General features: G+C 40.4%; 1 protein-coding gene across 6 annotated transcripts in view; it reads left to right on the top strand.

The window, feature by feature from the left end:
* Nucleotides 1–20277, top strand: part of LOC144328977 (uncharacterized) — a 106689-nt gene that overhangs the window by 30512 nt on the left and 55900 nt on the right. For all 6 annotated transcript variants that reach the window (XM_077934834.1, XM_077934831.1, XM_077934830.1 and 3 more), the window contains 2 exons: nucleotides 5237–5364; nucleotides 8736–8857. In XM_077934834.1, the coding sequence (XP_077790960.1) occupies nucleotides 5237–5246 (10 nt within the window). In that variant the 3' untranslated portion in view covers nucleotides 5247–5364; nucleotides 8736–8857. The remainder of the gene's footprint in view (nucleotides 1–5236; nucleotides 5365–8735; nucleotides 8858–20277) is intronic.

Consider the following 20277-nt stretch of genomic DNA (forward strand, 5'->3'; position numbering starts at 1 on the left):
CACCTCTTGGGTCAAACGTTAAAAAATCAACATTATGGGAAACTTTGATCTATTACCAAAGTGTAAAACAACTCAAAAAATTCTTACAAGGTTACCCCCTCTTCATATCTCCCTGTTCCACAGTAACCTGTAGCTTCATTTATCCACAGAAGCGAAGCCTAGAATAATCAGCTTCCCACCAAACAGATGATCCTCAATCAGTGTCAATAGGATGCTGGGAGTGATCACATCCTTTTGCCATGATTAAAATAGGCTTTGGCCAAACAATTGATGGAACACCTGTCTGGCTGCAGACAGGATCAGGAGGCCCTCCTGTCATTAGACCCTCCAAGCTTGCTAACCAATGGGAGGTAGCTTAGCTACTCATTGAAGCTAGGTGGCCTATGCCTCTTCTTGGAATCAAAGAGTGTCAAGTGCATAATAGTTGTAAGAGTGGCTGCAGGTGGCATTGTGCTCATCTCCCAGCCAAACACAGTAGGCTAGAGTTTGCCTTCCCCATCTGCAGCCATGCATTTCATTAAATGCTGTACATGCCTAATGATTGTCTTTGTATGCTGTTTTGGACTTTTGAAATTGAGTTCTCAATCAGAAGCCACATTGCCAAAGCCTGGCCATGAAAGATGCTTTTGCACCTTTTATAGCTGCTGGGAGACGGGGAATATGAACATGCAAATTTGTTTGCCATTTTCAAGACTGTTTTCAGTGCTGGATTACCAAATAGGCAGAGTAGGCACCGGCCTATGGGCCCCATGCTTTTTAGGGGCCCTGCAACAACAGATCAAAATAATATTGACTTGATCTTGAAAGAAAATTACAATCAAGCTTTCTTAGTTCAATGTTATCCCACTCAAGCATGCATACGAGCCTCAATATTTCAACTGCCTCGGGGCTTCCACAGGGTTTAATCCAGCACTGACTGTTGTGATAGAAGGAGCTATATAAATCCTCCTTCTGCATAGCATATAGCTAGTCAAGACAAAGGGGGATTTCTTCGGCTTGGGGGATTGTGACTGTAGTGGAAAATTGAAGTGCATAACGGTAGCTTTCATATGTCTGTTTCCTGCCCATTTTTGCAGCTCTTAAATAGATGGGGATTTGCAAGTTTTTGAGATCCTTCAGGATAACAATATCACTTATTTATTCAAATTATTTGTATATCACTTTTAAAACAGAAGTCACTAAGGTGGTGAACATCATAATAACTTAAAGATACACATGGAAACACCAGTGCAGTATAACAAATAACATCTGTCACATTGAATGTAAGCCTGACTAAAAGATGAACCTAGTCTAAGATGACTAATATTGGAAGAACCAGAATGCTTACTGGCTTTTAAAATCAGCTGTTATTATAAAATAAAGCCACATCTCCATTGTGGATATAAGCCTGTTTTCAGGCTTATAAATGTAGTCCTCCAGGTTATTAAAGAAAAGTATAGGAACTAATGTTGTGTGAAGGTGGTGGGAATGTTCTACAGATCATTCTCCTTGCTCTTGAAGCTCCACTGTGTTCAGTGGGCCTTACTCCTATATATGCCTCTTAGTGTCCTTAAAGAGCTAAGCATTTTAGATTCCAACTGGGAAACGCTATGATTTATACCACTTCTGAGTTTGCAGTGTAGAGAATCCAACAAATTACTGCTCAACCTACGCTAGCTTATTTGGGTAATTTGTGTACTGTAATGTTTTCAAAAATCACATGAATGCTCCTGATTCAACAAGCAAATGTCCACCCACCTGGCGCCTAATTATTGTCTAGTTCTTTCTATCTGGTCAGTATGTTTGCTAAGAAGATTGGCTCCACATCGAGGTGTTTATAAAGCACTTATGTGATATCTAAAAATATTGCTGTGATTTCTCAGCTCTGCTTACAGAACCATTTACGCTTCCCTTGTGGTATGGTTAACAAACAACAGCTTCAGATAGGCTCTGTTTATACACTTCAGAAGGAGTCCTAAGCAGAATCCAGATCCTGAATGCTTTATTTTTTGTTACTTTTCTATACCACCTATCCTCTGGGTGGTTTATATATTTGATAATACAAAATAGAAATTAAAAACTTTCAATGAAGGAGAGTCCACAGCCTCCCAAAGGAGACTGTTCCAAATCATTGAGTTGGAAGGGATCCCGCGGGTTATCTAGACCAACCTCCTGCAATTCAGGAATCTCAACTATCAATCTCAACTAATGATGGAATGCTCTGTCACATATGCCTCAACTGCCCTGGGAAAACTGGGACATCCCATTCTTTTCATGCAAGAGTGTGGTGGCCATTTTGGGTGCTGTGATCTCGTGCCATTGCACGATCTCCTATGGGTCCCATGACTCACCCTGGAGCGAGGCCCGGAAGATGCAAGGAAATTCTCTTTGTGTGTCCAGTCTTGCCCTCATGCTATATTGGATACAGTCTTTCGTGTTCTGTCCTTGAGCCCAACAGGAGAGCTTCATGGGTGCCCTCCCCAACCCCCACTATGTTTTGCACCATTCAGGTTCTACTTTGCCTCTATGAATTGCATGACTTGTGCTGTCCCTTTCTGACACTATGTTGACAAGCAGGACCAGACTGGGGACAAGCTCTGGATGGATGTGTCAGTGAGTGCAAGGGACGGATGAGATACATCTAATGGCTCCTTAAAATGATCATCTGGATGTACTGTTAAAACCAATGACACTGAAGCTCATAATCGGATGCTGTAGAAATCAGATGTGTGATTTCCCTCAAAAGTCTCACTTTTGTATGCGCCCAAAGGGTACTTTTTAAAACTTAAATATACTCTTAGCCCAAGTCCTGGATCCCAGTTAGGGCTTGCACAAACCTAAGGAAATCCCCACCACTACCATCTTAAGAGGTTTATTAAAAGGCTTTATGGACTGGTTGACAAGCCTAGTGACGCTCCAAAGCATTGTGTGGTTCTGGGGGAGGGAAATGTGCAACCCCTGAACTTGACTGGGAAGCTTTCAGACCCAGATAGCGGGTAAGAAAAGCAAAGGTTTTCATTACAGGCAATGCTCACTCTCCATATCTGTCAACTTTTCCCTTTTCTTGCGAGGAATCCTATTTGGAATAAGGGAATTTCCCTTAAAAAAATGGAAATGTTGACAGCTGTGTCACTATCCTTGCCACCCATGTTTTTGTGACCTGTGTAGCATGGCAAAAAGAGTCAAGACTTCCTCCCAGGTGCCTACTTCTTCAGGGCAAATTACAGCAGTAATTACCCATTTCCAAATCACAATGAGCAGAATAAAATCCTCTTGAAAACCATTCCACAAAATTTAGTAATCCACCTTATGTTAGTGATTAGTAGCCATTTACAAGGTGGTCACTTGACCCTATATATGTCCACTCAGCTGCTTCGATTTGTGGTACTCTTTTTGGCACCTACTTAAAATATTTTTGTTTAGGCATTCAAGACATGTTGGTTTTAATTATTGTTAAATGTTTTCACTGTTTTTATTGAAAATTTTAATGTTTCTTCTAAACTGCTTACAGTTTTTACTATAATCAAGTAGTATATAAATTTTATTAAATACATATGTACCCAAGTCCTACCCAACACCCTGGTTGACTGGGGGTAATTCTTATTTTGCTGCAGTGGCCTAGTTTATAAATCAATTATACTTACATTGATTAGAAAGTCAGCTTAAAAAGGCTTTCTCCCACTTTCTGTAGTGTGTCTATGACATTTAATTGTGATATATTGGCAACTAAAACTGCAATCCTAAAAGCAAATACTTGGTAGCAAGCACTATTGAATAAAATGAGAGTTGCATCTGGGTAACTGTGTACAGGGTCATACTGTTAGCCACAGATACAGATGCAAATTCTTCTCTATCATTCTATAATGTGACATGTTTGATTAAGTCAAAAGGCTTTTTGCAGCTTTTATTAGCAGAAGCATTCAAGACCTGAACTGACAATGACATGGAGAATGGCTTAATTTAGAATAAGCTTGAAAGAAAACAAATACACAGTGTGATGAAAATTAATCAAGGGAATATCAAGTCAACACTTTAATATGAACATAATTATGTTTGGCAGAATGGGTGTTCTTCTGGATTTAGCTTTCATACCTTAACTCATGCTTTGCCACAGATTAACTGTTCTGTTCAAACAAAGTGCATTTCATGTGTTCTCTGTCAAATGAGTACTACACCTGCTCAGACAGTCTGGCCTTATTTTGAATTGGGTCCTGCTTTCATTGAGCTGGGCCTGACATGACATGGGCTTCACATTCTGCTCCCACTACTATCCAGGATCTCTATCAGCCCTCTAGACTTCCTCATGCAAAAGAAGGAAACTATAGCCTGAGGAAGAGGTAACCTGTGGCAGGGGAGACCCCTCATACAATCAGAGAGAACTTGCAAGTAGGGATGGGGAAATCTGTTAATTTTAGTTTTGTTGGGCTCTCATTTTTCCAGTCTTAAATTCACTTATACACATTTCCACATCAGTTTGCAATTTTTATTTTTTTGTATGCAGTACAATTTTGAATGCATTTCCTCCCAATATACACATTTTTTTGCAAAGCAATTCCCTGTAATATAATACATTTTTATGCAAACTTTACCCAATCATGTGTGTTTTTGTACACGTTGCTTGACTAGAGAATTCATTGCAAAATCTGGAGAAGGGCAATTTCCAAATGTATGGGTTGTGTGTCAGCTGATGTATTGTTTCGGAAAGTGTGAATTTTGTTTGCCTTAAAACGTGAACAGAATTTCCCTCTCATCTCTACTTGTAAAGCTTAGTTGAAAATGATGTGACTCATTTCTTGCCAGGGATCTTGGGACTCATAGTTTTTTCCAGCTAATGAGAAGCTGTGTTGAGCCCCTTCTCTATAGTAGTGAGTCCTGTCTGCCACCTGTTGCCTTCTTCTGTTTTTTTTCCTGCAAAGAGGTTCTGTTTTGTTGTTGGCTTAGGAAAGGTTCATGTCTGGGGGACTTGCAGGGAACTGCACTTCCTCCATTTGAGCTTTCCAAACATTCCTACTGACTACTCAGAAAGCCCCCCTTTTCCCCAAGTATTCAACAGGAATGTTGAAAAATCAAAATGGTTCCTGGAGTAAGCTGTGGCAGGGGTGGCCTCACATGTCACTAGTTCCTTTTCAAACTACAATGTCATCTTTGTAGTGGAAAATAGCCTTTGTCCTTTCATCCCCCCCCCCCAACATTTGCAAAGAAAGAAAGTTATCCAAAATAATCTCTCTCACACACACCTTGTCTTTTCGCTCTGCAGGCTTTATTGAACGGCTCATCGATCCTTCTGAGTTGAATCCACTTAGAGCAAAATGGCTGCAGGAAATCTGCTCGTATATTCCAGTCAGCCCCACAGAACGGGGCTGCTTTCTTCAGGATTGAACACAGGTGTGTCAGAAAACATTGGGAACATAACTCATTATTGATTTTTCATTAATGTTTGACAAGTGAAGTTGGAGGCAGAAATACAATGACCATTACCCTTGATACAAAAGATTATATGAAATAAATGTCACTGTGAAAAACTCTTTAGTATACCAACCCACAAGCCCAGCCCTTCACAAGTTTACTAAGGTGTAAGTCCCATTGAATAGGGATGCGGGTGGTGCTGTGGGTTAAACCACAGAGCCTAGGACTTGCTGATTAGAAGGTCGGCGGTTCGAATCCCCGCGATGGGGTGAGCTCCCGTTGCTCAGTCCCTGCTCCTGCCAACCTAGCAGTTCAAAAGCACGTCAAAGTGCAAGTAGATAAATAGGTACCGCTCCGGTGGGAAGGTAAACGGTGTTTCCGTACGCTGCTCTGGTTCGCCAGAAGCGGCTTAGTCATGCTAGCCACATGACCCGGAAGCTGTACGCCAGCTCCCTCAGCCAATAAAGCGAGATGAGTTCTGCAACACCAGAGTCGGTCACGACTGGACCTAATGGTCCCTTTACCTTTACCTTTAAGTCCCATTGAAGAGAACATGTGTAAGACTTCTGCCAGCAATCTGTGGCCCTCCAGTTTATTGTTTTCTAAACATTTCTTTAATAACTGGGTGGATGTTCCAATTCTCCAGCTGTAATTAGTTGGATAGATTCTATAGCCTTTTTGGTTTAGAAGCAACAGGGCTTGGTATTTTGCATCTTCACCTAAAAGATCTCAGGTCACAGAGCAGGGAAATGTTTCTGCATGGAACAATGTGTGAAAGTTGGTAGAAGGAAAACTGGCATGCAAGGTGGTTGGCAATGGTGAGTTGGGTTTCCTCAGCTTGCTGGACTAGGTTCTATAAAGTCTTCTAGTATTCACTGAGTTTCCATGTTTAGATTTCCAAAACATTTTAGTGAAATGTGCCATACACATAGACCCACATAGAAATGGGCTTATTAGCACTTTGTCTCTGTCTCCTCTACTGCATTATGAGATTTAAAATGCCTATGCCTAATTTATGGAATGTTGGGATTTGTAACATTTTGAAGAGATGTTTGATAAACACTGAACATCATAAGCCTTGTTTCAGCTGTTTTCCGTTCGTTTTTTATTTGCCCAATAGCTGCCTCTTCCATTTGGTTTTATTAGCATTATTTGATTCTGACCCAGTCATTCTGATGCTTTTACTGGAAAATTTACTCTTTGTCAGTGATGTGAAAGATGAAAACCATTAGTACATATAAGCACTGAAACCCAAACCAGTACTTGGTATTTTGCAGGACCAGGAATGAAATTCCATTAACTTTGCACTGAACTATCAATTATCTAAAATGTTTAATTTGTGCAGCATGTCTAGCGGACTGCAAGCATTATTATATTTGTAGCTTGTATTGTGTGTTTGTAACTGCATTTTTGAAAGACAATCAGGGCTCCTCCAACTGACCTATTTATACAGCTTTCACCCTGATTTGCTTGCACAAAGTCTGTGTGATGTTCAGACTATGCCCAGTCTTTATTGAGCATTTCGTCTGAGTTGTTATATGACAATGAGCTTTCATCCTGATTTGCTTGTGAGGAATAGATACATATTCCCCTTAACCATTCATTCTTCCCACACTTTTTAGTGTATTTGCCCCAAAACTTCTCTAATGCAAAGATCTGTTTGTTTGTTTTTAAAGTGCAGCTCTTGCGCTAGGCTGACAAAGCACTTTAATCTACTTTTATTGTGCAAACCTAAAGTTCTGGTGTGCACTTGAATTTCTCCTGCAAAGTAGTGATGGCCTGGAGTATTGTCGAGATTGGCCAGAATAGTTGCATTAGAATTTTGAGGAAATAAATTTTCCTTCAATAAATAACCCCATATAGTCACACCTTTGCTTACGTATCCCTCCAGTTAGGTAAACTTTGGGATACGTAAGTGGCAAACCTGGAAGTATATTTCCGGGTTTTTGCCGCGCGCGCATGTGGTCTTTCCAGTTGCAAAAACATCGGGATACTTCCAGACCTCCAGAACATATCCCGTCTGCAACTGGAGGTACCACTGTATTTTAAAAAATTCCCACAGTGAGAAACTTATACTTTCTGGCCCCCTACTCGTCTCCAAGAAAACATCTATCTGATCAAGTTCCCAACCAGATCTGCTGGGAAACTGGAGCACTTTTCATAAAAGAAGATCAGGAACTTTTTGGTGATACTTAACTCAGGATACTTAACTCAAGATATTTTTTTTCTTTTGCCAAAATTGTTGAGTTGCCATATGTCTGAATTTTCCCACACATTTTTAGCAATTTCCACCCAGACGCTGCTTCCAACTGCAGTATTCAGGCTATGTTCAGGAAACTCTGGACTTATGGCAACCCTGATTTATTCTCTGTGGACTTTAGGAACTTGGTTCTGTTTTGTATGCAGTGCTGAGCATAGAGATATAGTGATATAACTGCATGGAACTGAACTGAAAGAAACAAAAGCAGCCTGCGGGTTCAGAATGGCAGTGTGATACTGCCTGCATGTTCTTGCATTGTTCTCTGTGCAACTAGAAGCCAAACGTTCTAGCTTATTGTGGTTGATCAGGAATGAGCTATAGGCTTGTGCGTGCTGCCTGATTGCTTCTGCAAGTGGTTTCTTATTATGTCCAAATCAGACATGGTGGTCTTGCTTTTATCGTTTTAGACCTATTGCTCACTCTTCACTTAAAAATGAGGCACAAATTGGAAATGCAACTAGGTAAAATAGAACAAGGGAGCACCCTATATTTACATTGCTTTTGCCAATGTGCAAACCTCACCCATCTTGTGGTCCTCTGTGGGTTAGGGCTCCAGGACAGGCTGAAGAATGAGACTGTGTGGGATGTGGGAAACTCCACATGACTCTCAACAAAATTCTATGCAGATTTATCCTGTGAAATGTTAATTCCTAAATGGTACCTAGTCATAGTCGATTCCAAACAGGAAAAAGTGGCACCATAAAGCCTAAAAACACATTTCTTGGGGTGTGAGTTTTTGTATGCTGTGTTGTGCATCTGATTAAGTAGACTGAACAATACCAAATTTATACCGCAGTAGATATGCTAAGCTTTAAGGTAAGCAGGACCTCCACATCTCTTGGTCTGTTGGTCTTCCAATAGATTTTAGTACTACAGCCTTTCTCTCCCCCCCCCCCCCGCTCCATCTCTCTCTCTCTCTCTCTCTCTCTCTCTCTCACACACACACACACACACACACACACACACACACACTCCTATTGATAACAAAATGCACTCTAATTTGCTAGGGAAAATATATTTTCTGGCTAGGCTGTCCTATATTCTATATTTTCCTCCCTAGTAATTTTCCTTGTTTCGTTATTTTCTTTAGCTTTCCAGCAATGTTGTGAATGGAAGAATATCCGTCATGCATGTGTAAATTGTAGGAGACATCTTAAAGAATTTTATAGATCTATCATGTGTGCACACAATGTCACTCAACTTTACTGCCAGGTAAGGAATTTGTTTTGATTAAGTTACAAAAAGCTGAAAAGATATAATGTTCTTTTTAAAGCTATAATTTCCCCCTGAAAAAATTATGAAGAATTGGAAAGGCGTGCACTCTTAAGGATAAATTGCTCTCAAGAGATGAACATGCTGTTTTTTTAAACGCAAATATGTCAGTAAAAGGTTTATTCAGCAGCATTTTCTAAGGTTTTTTGCAGTGATTTAGGGAGTGCCATTTGAGCTGCAGTTACTAATAATTCGGCTGATTTTAATGAAGACTCTGTATAAGGTGATCATGGGGGGCGCGCGCTACATGAGACCAATTCTCTGCAAAAATAAATAGTAGTGCAGGTCATGTGCTGGGTGTCTATGCAGATCAGATTCAGAATTATGCACATAGGTCTCTATGGAAATGGGATTTTGAAGGTATGGAAGTCCAGGGTTGGCTCATGCTATGACCTTGAACATCTTACCATGTGTTCATTTAATCTGAACAAGGTTAATTACAAGGACATACAAGTGGTATGGAGTGTTTTTAGTAGCAAAAAGAAGAAGAAAAAAGCAGTGCCAGAACTCATGTCTTGATAAAAGCGCTGTGAGTGTCATCACAAAATGGCTGCCAGAGGCAGCAAAGAAAGAGGGGATGGTACTCTGTACAGGTAAGTACTGCCACAGAAAAAGCACTGAAGGTACTCAGTACTAGGACCCCTAAGCTAAGGTATACACTTTGTTTTGAGGGTAGCTGCAGAGATTATTAGCATCTCATGTTGTAAATCAACATGAATCATTATTTCGTACCACCTCTCTGCTGCTTTTTGTAGTGTCCCCTTGGGATGATAGCTATCTATGATGAGTGATTTGACAGTATTTGACATTAAAATTGCTAAATGTAATTTCATTCACTGACCTGGTTCACACTTAGACCTGGAAGGTTTGTTTGTGGTGAGTAAGGAGAAAGCTTAATCGTGAGTCTAGGTTGGGACAACACACCAAACCAAACTTTGCATTAGCTCAGTGTGGCATGGGAGTAACAAAGACCGGCAGGAGGAGCAAATCGGCTGCCAAATCTGGAAACCAAACATTCATGTTGTCTCAGTAAGCTATAATGTATATTTCAGTGCTGAGACTCCAATTTTACAGACCTACACCTTGCTTTGTGCCAATATTACCAGAAAATGCCATTTTAAAAATGTGTTAGTATTTCTTACTGCTACCGTTCAACAGCTCTGAGTTGGCCATGACATGTCTCCCTTTTTCCTTTTCTTTTTTGACACAATTGCAATCTGAATTAGTGGAGGATTGTACAAGTTTCCCGTCCTATGCCACATACATATATGTGCCAAATATGTCATTCCCATGGTTCCTGATAACCTGCTAAAATTCAGCTTGCTGTCAGAAGGCACCTGAGGCTTCTGTCATATGTTGAGTTAGTGAAAATACTAAAAATAATGAAAGATATTGAAACAATTTCTTGTTTGACATGTGTTTTGGCACGTGGATGAAAATCAACTTGTAACGGGCACATGAGAGTCTCAACACAGTACTGTTTTATGGTTGGGCAGACTTTTGTGTAAAAAAATCTATAAATGTATTCCACTCAGTCTGGAATGAAGGAAGAAGAATGAGCATTGGCTGAAGGATGGGCCCCAGTACCTGTCCCTGGCCACACCCCTGCCCACAGCCCATTGGCCTGCCAATTGGCCTGCCCTGTTACTAGGTGGGTGGCACCCGGCCAGGTAAGTCCTGCACGGGATTGCAAACTCCGCCCACCCGTTGGGAGGAGGTGAGCGGGAATTATAAATGTATTCCACTCAGTCTGGATCCCAGTGAGTTTCCAGGCTTTCATGATTATTCCAGGGAGAGTATTCTAGAATGTAACATTCTTAACATCTCCTCAAACAAACATTTTTAAACCCTTACAAATTTTCTCTTGGAGTTATCCCAATTGTCACCAGACAGAAGATTAACAGGCTGCTTCCCCCCTAATTTTCATTTTTTGAAAAGAACGTAAATATATATAAAAATGATTATTTGTTTACTTTTCCTCTCCTTATTTCTGCATTCAAACACAGAAAATGTATATGTGCAGAAAGGATGTCTTGCTGCGTCCTTCAGCTGTGTAAAATCCAGTAGCAAAATCATCATCAAACCTTTTATTGGCATCACATACAAACATCCATAGCACATCATGGAATGGAAACAAGATGGCGACTGAGCCTAGTCAGAGCTCCTGCCTTCAATTAAGCTTTCAAGTAGTTTTTAGCCACTTCCTAATTCTAATTTTATATTTTTAATGTTTTACTGGCTGCCTCATCACCTCTCCTTGTTTTTAGTTTATTGTTTTATTGTTTTACTGCTCAACCTGACATAACATAACAACAGTAGCAAAATGCAACTCCTCAACTCTTTTGGTTTTTTTTAAAAAAGCGTTCTCTAGGTCCACCCCTACTCTTTCTGTGTGCTTGGGGGCAGATTTGTGTTTAATCACTTGGATCTGCTGCCATCACTTTGACCCTAATTTCAATTAGACTCCAGTTCTATTTTCCGTATTGCGGACTTTGCAAGCTTAGCTGATGGGTTGGCTTCTGCCATGATATAACCACTTTGCTACACTGATTGGAATATTGATTGCACTGTAGCTGTCAATATTTCTGCAGAGAGAGCAAAGCCATTGCACCTTTATTGAGACCAACCTCCCAGCCCTACAAACAAGATCTTTCTATGCTGATGTGCATTTAATGTGAAGCGCAGTACAGCCCCCCCCCCGGGCTTTCTTGAGATGGTCTGTTCCTCTTGAGATCCTGTCTTTTTATTCAAGAGAAGCACAGCAGGCACACGGGACAATTTATATTCTGACTGCTTCTCTCTGTGTCGTCTTCCCCCTAGCCGAGCAGAGTAATAATGGCAGTAAAGTTGCTACTGTTTAGTGACAGAAGCCCTTCAAAATGTTGCAGGGTAGCCTTTTCAGTGGTGGTGTTCTGGTTGTGGAAGTCCTTCCAGAGGCAAATTTGCACCATTGCGAACAGTATCTCCTTCCTGTACTTGGCCTCTTCCCCACCCTTTTCATCCAAGGCAAACAATGGACCGTACACAAATAAAATTTGGTTCTGCACCTATGTCCATTGAGCTAGGAGTAAGCTCTGTCAAATGAAGTGAGACTTCCATCTGACTAAACATGCATTGAATTGTCACACAGACTTAAGTTCCATTGAAACCAATGAGATATCCATTAGCTGCAACTAACAACTTTCCAACTTTGGTGTGCCTTAAGCACAACCTTCCCTGGACTTGGGCGTTTGATTTTAATCTCTTAAAAGCTGTGCAATTATATGAAAGGACCTTTATTATATTTTATTTGTTTAAATGTATCATGCACCACTTGATTACAATAGTCTCTAAGCAGTGAACAAAAGATACAATACAGAAAAGGTAGAAACTGGTTGAAACTATAAAATCATACTTTGATTAAAATGCCTGCTGAGATTTTAAAAAGTATTCAGTAGGCTGATTATAACATCAGCATATATTCTATAGCAGCATTCATCAGATGGAGCTGTAGTCTAAAACATCTGAAGGCATCAGGACGGTGATGTTTTCTTTAAACGCTAGCATAAGCAACATCATTTTGATATTTCCAAAGCCGCAAAAGATAGACATGAACATATGCAGCTATAGGCTTATTTGCATCTGAAGCTGATGGCTAGGAATTGGGGAGAAATTTAATTCAGCTTGAATTTAAAAGTGAACCTACCTACTTCTTACTTTCCAAAATAATATGTGAACATGAATCACAGCCTTTCTTCGAAATTTGCACTTCTCTGAATTTTGTGGCATAGTTCTCCAGCCATGTATGAGAATAACGTACCAAAACGCATTACATTGGCAAAATTGCTTTAAAAATGTGTGTACTGGGCAAAATTGCATGCAAAAATTTGTATTTTAGGAGACATGCACTAAAATGCTCATGCATTTTCATGAGAACTTTAAAAAAAAATAAAAATCACAAGCTGATATGAAAATCTTAAGTGTGGAAAAATGAGGAGGTGAGAGAAACCAAAACCTACACATTCACCCATTCCCAACGATGGCTAAGGAGTTAAGCCAAAGCCTTCACAGGAAAGGTAGGGTTTTAAGAAAAGATTTCAAGTCAAAGTCAAAATGAAGTATTCTGGGAGGACATTCCAGGGCCTAGAGGACAGCAGAGGAGAAGGGATTAAGGAGATCAAGAGAGCAGAAAACATTGTGATTATATAGAAGGGTAGATTTAGGAGAATGAGGGCTGGCAGCATGTTTGCAAAGAACAGGAAAAGGTAAAGGAGATTTTGAATAAGCAATAAACATTTGTTTGATATATTTATTTTGTAGGTTTCCTGCTATATTTGTTCCTTATTATATTTCACACCTTAAAAAATATTTGACTGTTCCGCTCTCCAGATTGTACCATCTCCTGTACAATTCCTTATATTCAGTCATTAAGATTCCATTTTTCACCCAGATAAGCATGGGATATGTGAAATAATAGATTTATGTGGCAATCCCTATTCTCTCCAAAATCATCCTGACTGGCATTGATAGGATATCCTAATTTTCGCATCTGTTTTGATTTAGAACTATGCTGGCACTTCTCTTATTTTTCACTGCGAGTTCTGTCAGGGTAGCCCGTCTACTAGTACTGTCCTGCTTCTCTTAATTAGCATCTCGGTTGTAATGCCTGAAAGAAGATGGAACATTGTATTATTATTTCTGACCACATCACAAGTTGAAGCTATGTTAGGTTTGCAAGTAGCAACACAGACAAGTGGAACTACCCAGCTAAAGACAAACACTTGCAGCCCCATTCAGTTCAGTCAGACTCACACACATGCTTAACTCTCATCCATTAAAATCTCTCTGTTGCCACATGAAGACCTGAATATGGAACTTGTGTTACTGAAGTTCTGGCATACATCAGTTATGTGTATCTTCATGATGCAAAGCTATCTTCAAAGAGCACTTGGGTATTTATTCAGGGCATTATAGGGAAAGTGGCAAATAGTGCCAAAGAAATTGGCTATAATTCAACAGTTAAGCATTTCTCTTGCAAGATATTAGTGATGGTACCCAGTCTCAGAATAGGAGAGGGTGGTGTCAAAAATCAAATTCCAGCAGTTTAAGCTGCCTAGAAACCTTTAAGATTAAGTCTCGGCTTCTCAAAAGCTTGGGTCTAGTTCCAAAAGGGTCCAAGAAAGGTGACAAGCTCAGTTTGGGTAGAGTCCACATTTAAATTTATTTATTTAGGCTTCATTTGAATCAGGCCCAGATTTATTTATGCATGCATTTCAGTGCCATGGGTGCAATTCTTGGGGCAGCTTGCAACAATTTAAAATCACGTTGTCATACAAAAACAGTTAAAATACAGTAAGCTGCATCAAAGGCAAAGATCACCAGATAAATACACAACCGTTATATAAAACAATAGGATACTTACCATGTAGATTAAAAATGTATTTACCAGCTTGCAAAAGACAGCCAGAGAGAGGGCCACAACCTATGCTTCAAGTGGCAATGCATTTCTCAGCATTGCTGCAGCCACTGACAAAGCTTTATCTCATGCAGCCATGAGCTATGAATGGCATCCAACTAAGCCATGCTCACCCGTTGCAATCCGTGGGCTTAAGTCTGTTGGTTTCATTGGGTCCACTCCAACTTAGTTGCATCCATCCATTCTCCAAAATTAGATCCATTCTGAAGCAGGCTGTGAGCAGCTCACACATGTTTGCAAGATAAGTTTTGTAATGAACTGATTTACAATTTCTACCAGTACTGGAGAAACTTTGACGAAAAATTTGTTTCCAGTGTTCATTTTATGTTTTCAGTGAAAATACTATTTTCAGTGGTCACTTTTTTTTATTTCTGCTTGCTAAGCTTTTGTCTGTGTATGGACAGCGGAATATTTCACCAATTATAAAATGAAGCAGGAACTTCATGGCCCAAGGAATGCTATAGGGATTGGAGTGTTTCATTAATTTATAGGCTATGTTTAAAGCCAAGCCCTTTGCTGGCAATCAAAACTTGCTATCGCCAATGGGCAGGCTCTGCCTGCTCAATAACACACTGGGGATTAAATGAAGATCCTTCTTGTGTTCCCAGGAAATAATTAGGCAGAGCTGATTTATATAAGCCTTGGAATCTGTCGTCTATTGATACTTTTTCTTATTTTAAAAAGTTATTGAAAATCAAAGACAACCCTTTCACACGAAAATCCACTCTTCATTTCATTCGCTCCTCCCAGCTTTGTTAATTTCAGCAGTTGAATTTGGAAAAGAAAAAGACTTTTAAGAAGTGGTTATTACTAGACAGCTAAGAGTCAAAAATCCTGGTTGATCCACTGCAATTCAACCCTGGATGTATCAATAGAGCCTGACCTACCTTCTCTTTATTCGGTATACAGCACTGTTAGCATAGTCTGGTCAGCTTCAGGTTGGAGGGTGCCCTTCCTGAAGTCTCCTCTGGGGGCCCCTCTCCTACGCCATTGGCCTTCCTGGTGATAGTGGGGTTTGGCTGGGGGTACTGAATGACCACAGGGGCAGCAATGCTTCTGTGAGCTCCCCCAGCAGTAGGGTTGGGAGCCATTGCTAATAAATTTCCCATCACACCACTAACATCCACTGAAGTCTGCCATTTTTATTTTTCACAGTGTCCTAGAGGGAAAAGTAAATTGGCGGCGGCTCCAAGACTGGGCCTCTTATGGTAATGCTGGGCCTGAGGGTGCATTTAAAACCTTCTAAGCAGTGTGCGAAAATACAACATAGAAACGAGAAAACAGTATCATAAAAATAGAGACACAACATAACAAACCAGTAAAACAATGTTAGAAACACATATACAAAGAGGAACTCAGTAATAACAGGGTCTGACCTGATGAATCAAGGAACGCCTAGGCAAATATATATTTCTTTCTAAGAGAACTGAAGCAACCGAGGGTTGATGTTTCATGTATGGCAGAGGGTAGGGCAATTCAGAATGCAGGGGCAATGGCTGAAAGCGCCTGATTTTGTGTCACTGCCTTGTGATATTCTGTAGGATGTGGTTTCACAAGTAACATTTCCCCAGATGATCTAAGTAAACCTACATGTTTATACAGGGGCAAGTAGCCTTTCGCATAACCTGCTCCTGAGTTTGTTCAAGGCTTTATATATTAAGGAACAGATGTGGGCAAATGCAGTTTAAATGTCCTTGACTTTGAGTTGGAGAAGTGAAGGTTGCAAGCCCAGGCTATTTTTCTGGGCATATGAAGACAGAACGAGGAGTCTGTGCCATCTACAACTTGTGATGCAAATGGCTGAGATTACTGAAGGAGCAAGTTAGGCAGGAGCTGATGCCATAGCAGCAAGTTGACTGGCAAAAGGAAAGAGTAGACTTTTAGTTCACATTCTCCAGCAAGTCTTGAAACGGCAGCCGTGACTTGATTTCACATTGCAGTATTCCAATTAACAGTCCAATATTTCTTTCAACTTTAAGAAGTGATAGGGAAGCTAACCTCACTGCATTAAAAACAATAAAGAAGCAGATATTTGAAGTGTGCATGTGAGAGAGATGACATCTTCGAAAGGATAGGACGGCCAACTAAGCCATATCTTGTTTTCATCTTCATGGAATGATCACATTTATATCAAATTTATGTCAGTAGACTCTTGCGTGGTAGTTCCGTCTATCTCTTCTCCTCCCCTCTGTTGAATTTGTTCTTTAAAACAGGTAAAATGTGCTTATGGGGAAGTTTGCAAATTATCACATGAAAGCTAAAGAAAAATCGATGGGAATATTTCCCTTAGGACTGAGCATACTGATTATAAAAATATTAATACTTAATGCCTCTATTACATCTCTTATGTACACAACGGAATAGGGTGGCGGGAGTGGGAGAATGGCTTATGGTTTAAAATAGAAGCAGTGATATATGCAAATCTTCCAAATGTCAATTTTGTGGGCAGGATTTCTGTTTAGGGTAAAAAAAATAAAATGAAGAAAAAAGATGATAAGTGAACACAACTGTTTCAATCTCATGAAGTGTATCACAGATGTGCCCTTTTCCAAACCAGATACCTGCATATAACATATGACAACATTGATGAGAAAACTGATATTTCCAGCTACCTCCAGTAACACTTTATCTGTAATAATACTTTGGCTGTTCTTGTTTGAATTACAAATGTTTCCTCTCATGCAGAGAATAGCAATGAATGTTGACAATGTAATGCATTGCTAAATTCTGTAATTCTTGCAAACAGCCCAGGCCGTGGTAGAATAAAATGCGAAACACTCATTTGCACACCAGAAGTATGCATTTTGCATTGGAGAGGGAAGGGAATATGCTACTGTTGCAAGATTTCTGTTTAGTTTGACTTTTTAATTTTTACAATGTAAAAATATCAGAGTCTGAAGAGGCACAATGTACCAGGAATATTTTCCTTTGCTATACTTCTGGAAACGAATGAAAATCGTAGTCTTCCACATCTCTTTGATTCATTTTCATAGCTTTTGTTCAAGCAACTTCCTAGAGAATAATGCCATTTTTGTTTATCCATTGCCTATAGTTCTGAATCCCAATCTGTATCTAATTTTACATATATAGTGGTACCTCGGGTTAAGAACTTAATTCATTCTGGAGGTCTGTTCTTAACCTGAAACTGTTCTTAACCTAAGGTACCACTTTAGCTAATGGGGCCTCCCTCTGCCGCTGCACCGCTGTTGTGCAATTTCTGTTCTCATCCTAAAGCAAAGTTCTTAACCCGACTTACTATTTCTGGGTTAGCAGAGTCTGTAACCTGAAGCATCTGTAACCTGAGGTACCACTTTATTTTAAAAGGAACATTTACAAGTGTGGCTAGACACTGGCTGGGAGAGCTCTTCAAGCTTACATCTCTTCTTGGAAGCTATTGAGCTTTAAAAGAATCTAAAGAGCAAAATCTATTTAAACTATGTAAGGAGAAGGGAGGAAGGTGCAGTTGCAGCCAGTAGTGTACAGTGGAGCCTCGGTTGATGAATGTCTCCATTAACGCACATTTCAGCTTTTCAATGCCAAAAACCTGGAAGTAACTGCTTCGGTTTTTGAACGATTTTCGGAAGCCGAACGTGCCATGTGGCTTCCGTTTTGAGTTTCCCTATTGTATTGAGGTTTCCGCTTTCAGTTTCTGAACATTTCAGAAGTTGGATGGTCTTCTGGAACGGATTACATTGGAAAACTGAGGTTCCACTGTAGTGATAAGTTTTAAAGTGCAGGAGCAAATCATGAATTTTTGGAGAATCCATAAACGTGGAGAGACTTTTAGCAGCATAAATGCACAATCCTAACCATGACTCCTCTGAAGTAAGGTAAAGGTAAAGGGACCCCTGACCACTAGGTCCAGTCGTGACCAACTCTGGGGTTGCGGCGCTCATCTCGCTTTATTGGCCAAGGGAGCCGGCGTACAGCTTCCAGGTCATGTGGCCAGCATGACTAAGCCGCTTCTGGCGAACCAGAGCAGCACATGAAAACGCCGTTTACCTTCCCGCTGGAGTGGTACCTATTTATCTACTTGCACTTTGACGTGCTTTCAAACTGCGAGGTTGGCAGGAGCACGGACCGAGCAACGGGAGCTCACCCCGTTGCGGGGATTCGAACCGCCGACCTTCTGATCGGCAAGTCCTAGGCTCTGTGGTTTAACCCATAGCGCCACCCGCGTCCCTCTGAAGTAAGTCCTGTTAAATTACGAGGGACTTACTTCTTGGCAAATGAGGTTAGGATTGCCACCTAAACTTTTCTGTAGCATGACTACAGTCCTATGTATCATTGACTAGTGGTAAGCTTCATTGAACTCAGTGGTGCTTACTTCTAACTCCACGGGCTAAACTCAAAAAGCACATTAAGCCTTTAAAAAAGGTATTCAGTCAGCTGAAATATTACATCTAGCTTTTAATTAGACATGCCAACAACATTGCAAAGAAGAGGTCCCATTTGAATTGCTAGCATGACATCGAAAACCCATGAAAGAAAAGGACCTCAAAGCGTTGTCATTGCCTGCTGGAACAAGGACTGGCTGTAAGTTACCCTGGTGGTCCAGCAGATGATGTTGCTGCTCCTGCTCTGAAAAAGGTCCCAAAAATAAGTTTCCAGGAGTGGCTTGCTCAGAGGCACAGCAACAGCCTCCCATCAGCAGCAGCAGCACCTCTGTAGTTTATGAGGAAAGGGCAAGCTGGGACTGCAAATACGCAGGTGAGGGTGCCACATCAGTTTCAGTGGTGGATCTGCACAGATTTGATTTCCCTTCCATCTCTTACCTCCGTCTTCCTGGTAAGCAGAGGTGACACTGCTGCTTCAAGGCTGTTGTTGCCTTTCTGTTCTTCTAGGCAAGCTGTGCCTGTGTGTTCCTTCACATTCCCTTTCCATTATACCACCAACTGCAGTTCTGAAGTAATGTAAGTGCTATTGTGAATCCAGAATTGGATATTATCCGCAGCTTCCAGTGGCACCATCACCATGAGCTTCTACACAATGGTTTCCACTTACTTTCCAGCGCAGAGTTGGAACACCTCAAAAGGCTACCCAGGCCCCTGCCAAAGATATTTTCTCTGTGTTTAATAACTCTTACACATGAAAGTGGAATAGGATTCTGAAGTGCACCTCCAGTCCTCACTGCTCAAAGGCACTGCCTGCCCCCATGTACTTAACAAATGAAGCTTTGATATGCCCCCCCCCACTTGAAACTTGATTATGGAATGAAGGATGACTTCCAGTATAGAACACAATAGAAATAATTGCTGTTATCTGACAGAGAGAAGAAATGTGTCAGATTAATATTCAGCCAGAACAAAACATTAGTTCACATAAACCCACCCTCTTCGGGGAACCCAAAATAGCATTAAACCTTTGATAAATGAAGTAATATTTTACATTTTGCCATCATATGGGTGATTTTTTTAAAAGAACTTTTACAGCAGACTTAACAATACCAGAGATACAGGACAAAGCATTAGAATAGATATAGAGAAGAATCTTTCATTTTATAAAACACGGACCATCCTAAAAGGATGATATGAGCATGTATGCCTTTTTGTGTGTAGCCTTTTTCTGGATTTATCTTTTTAAAAGGAAAGGATTTCCATTGGGATTTGCTCGTCTAAATCCATTTTCTCTTCAGCATATGAAATGACAGTCCATTCTCAATGCCCCAATATTAATTTTTCAAGCATGTCTGTATATTCATCTGCCAACCATCAACAAATTTCTTGGGTTTCTATTAGCTTGTCTCAAGCTGCTGGCAAGCTAAATTTCTCTAACAGGCATCAATTCGACGTATTAAATGCCTGTTCTGCCCTAGAAGACATATTGATTATTTTTTTCTCAGCAAAGTGACAAATACCATTTTCATGACTATAATAGAGATTGATTACAATTTTATGGAACACAG

The sequence above is a fragment of the Podarcis muralis genome, chromosome 10 (assembly GCF_964188315.1).
Source record: "Podarcis muralis chromosome 10, rPodMur119.hap1.1, whole genome shotgun sequence".
Taxonomy (NCBI): Eukaryota; Metazoa; Chordata; class Lepidosauria; order Squamata; family Lacertidae; genus Podarcis; species Podarcis muralis.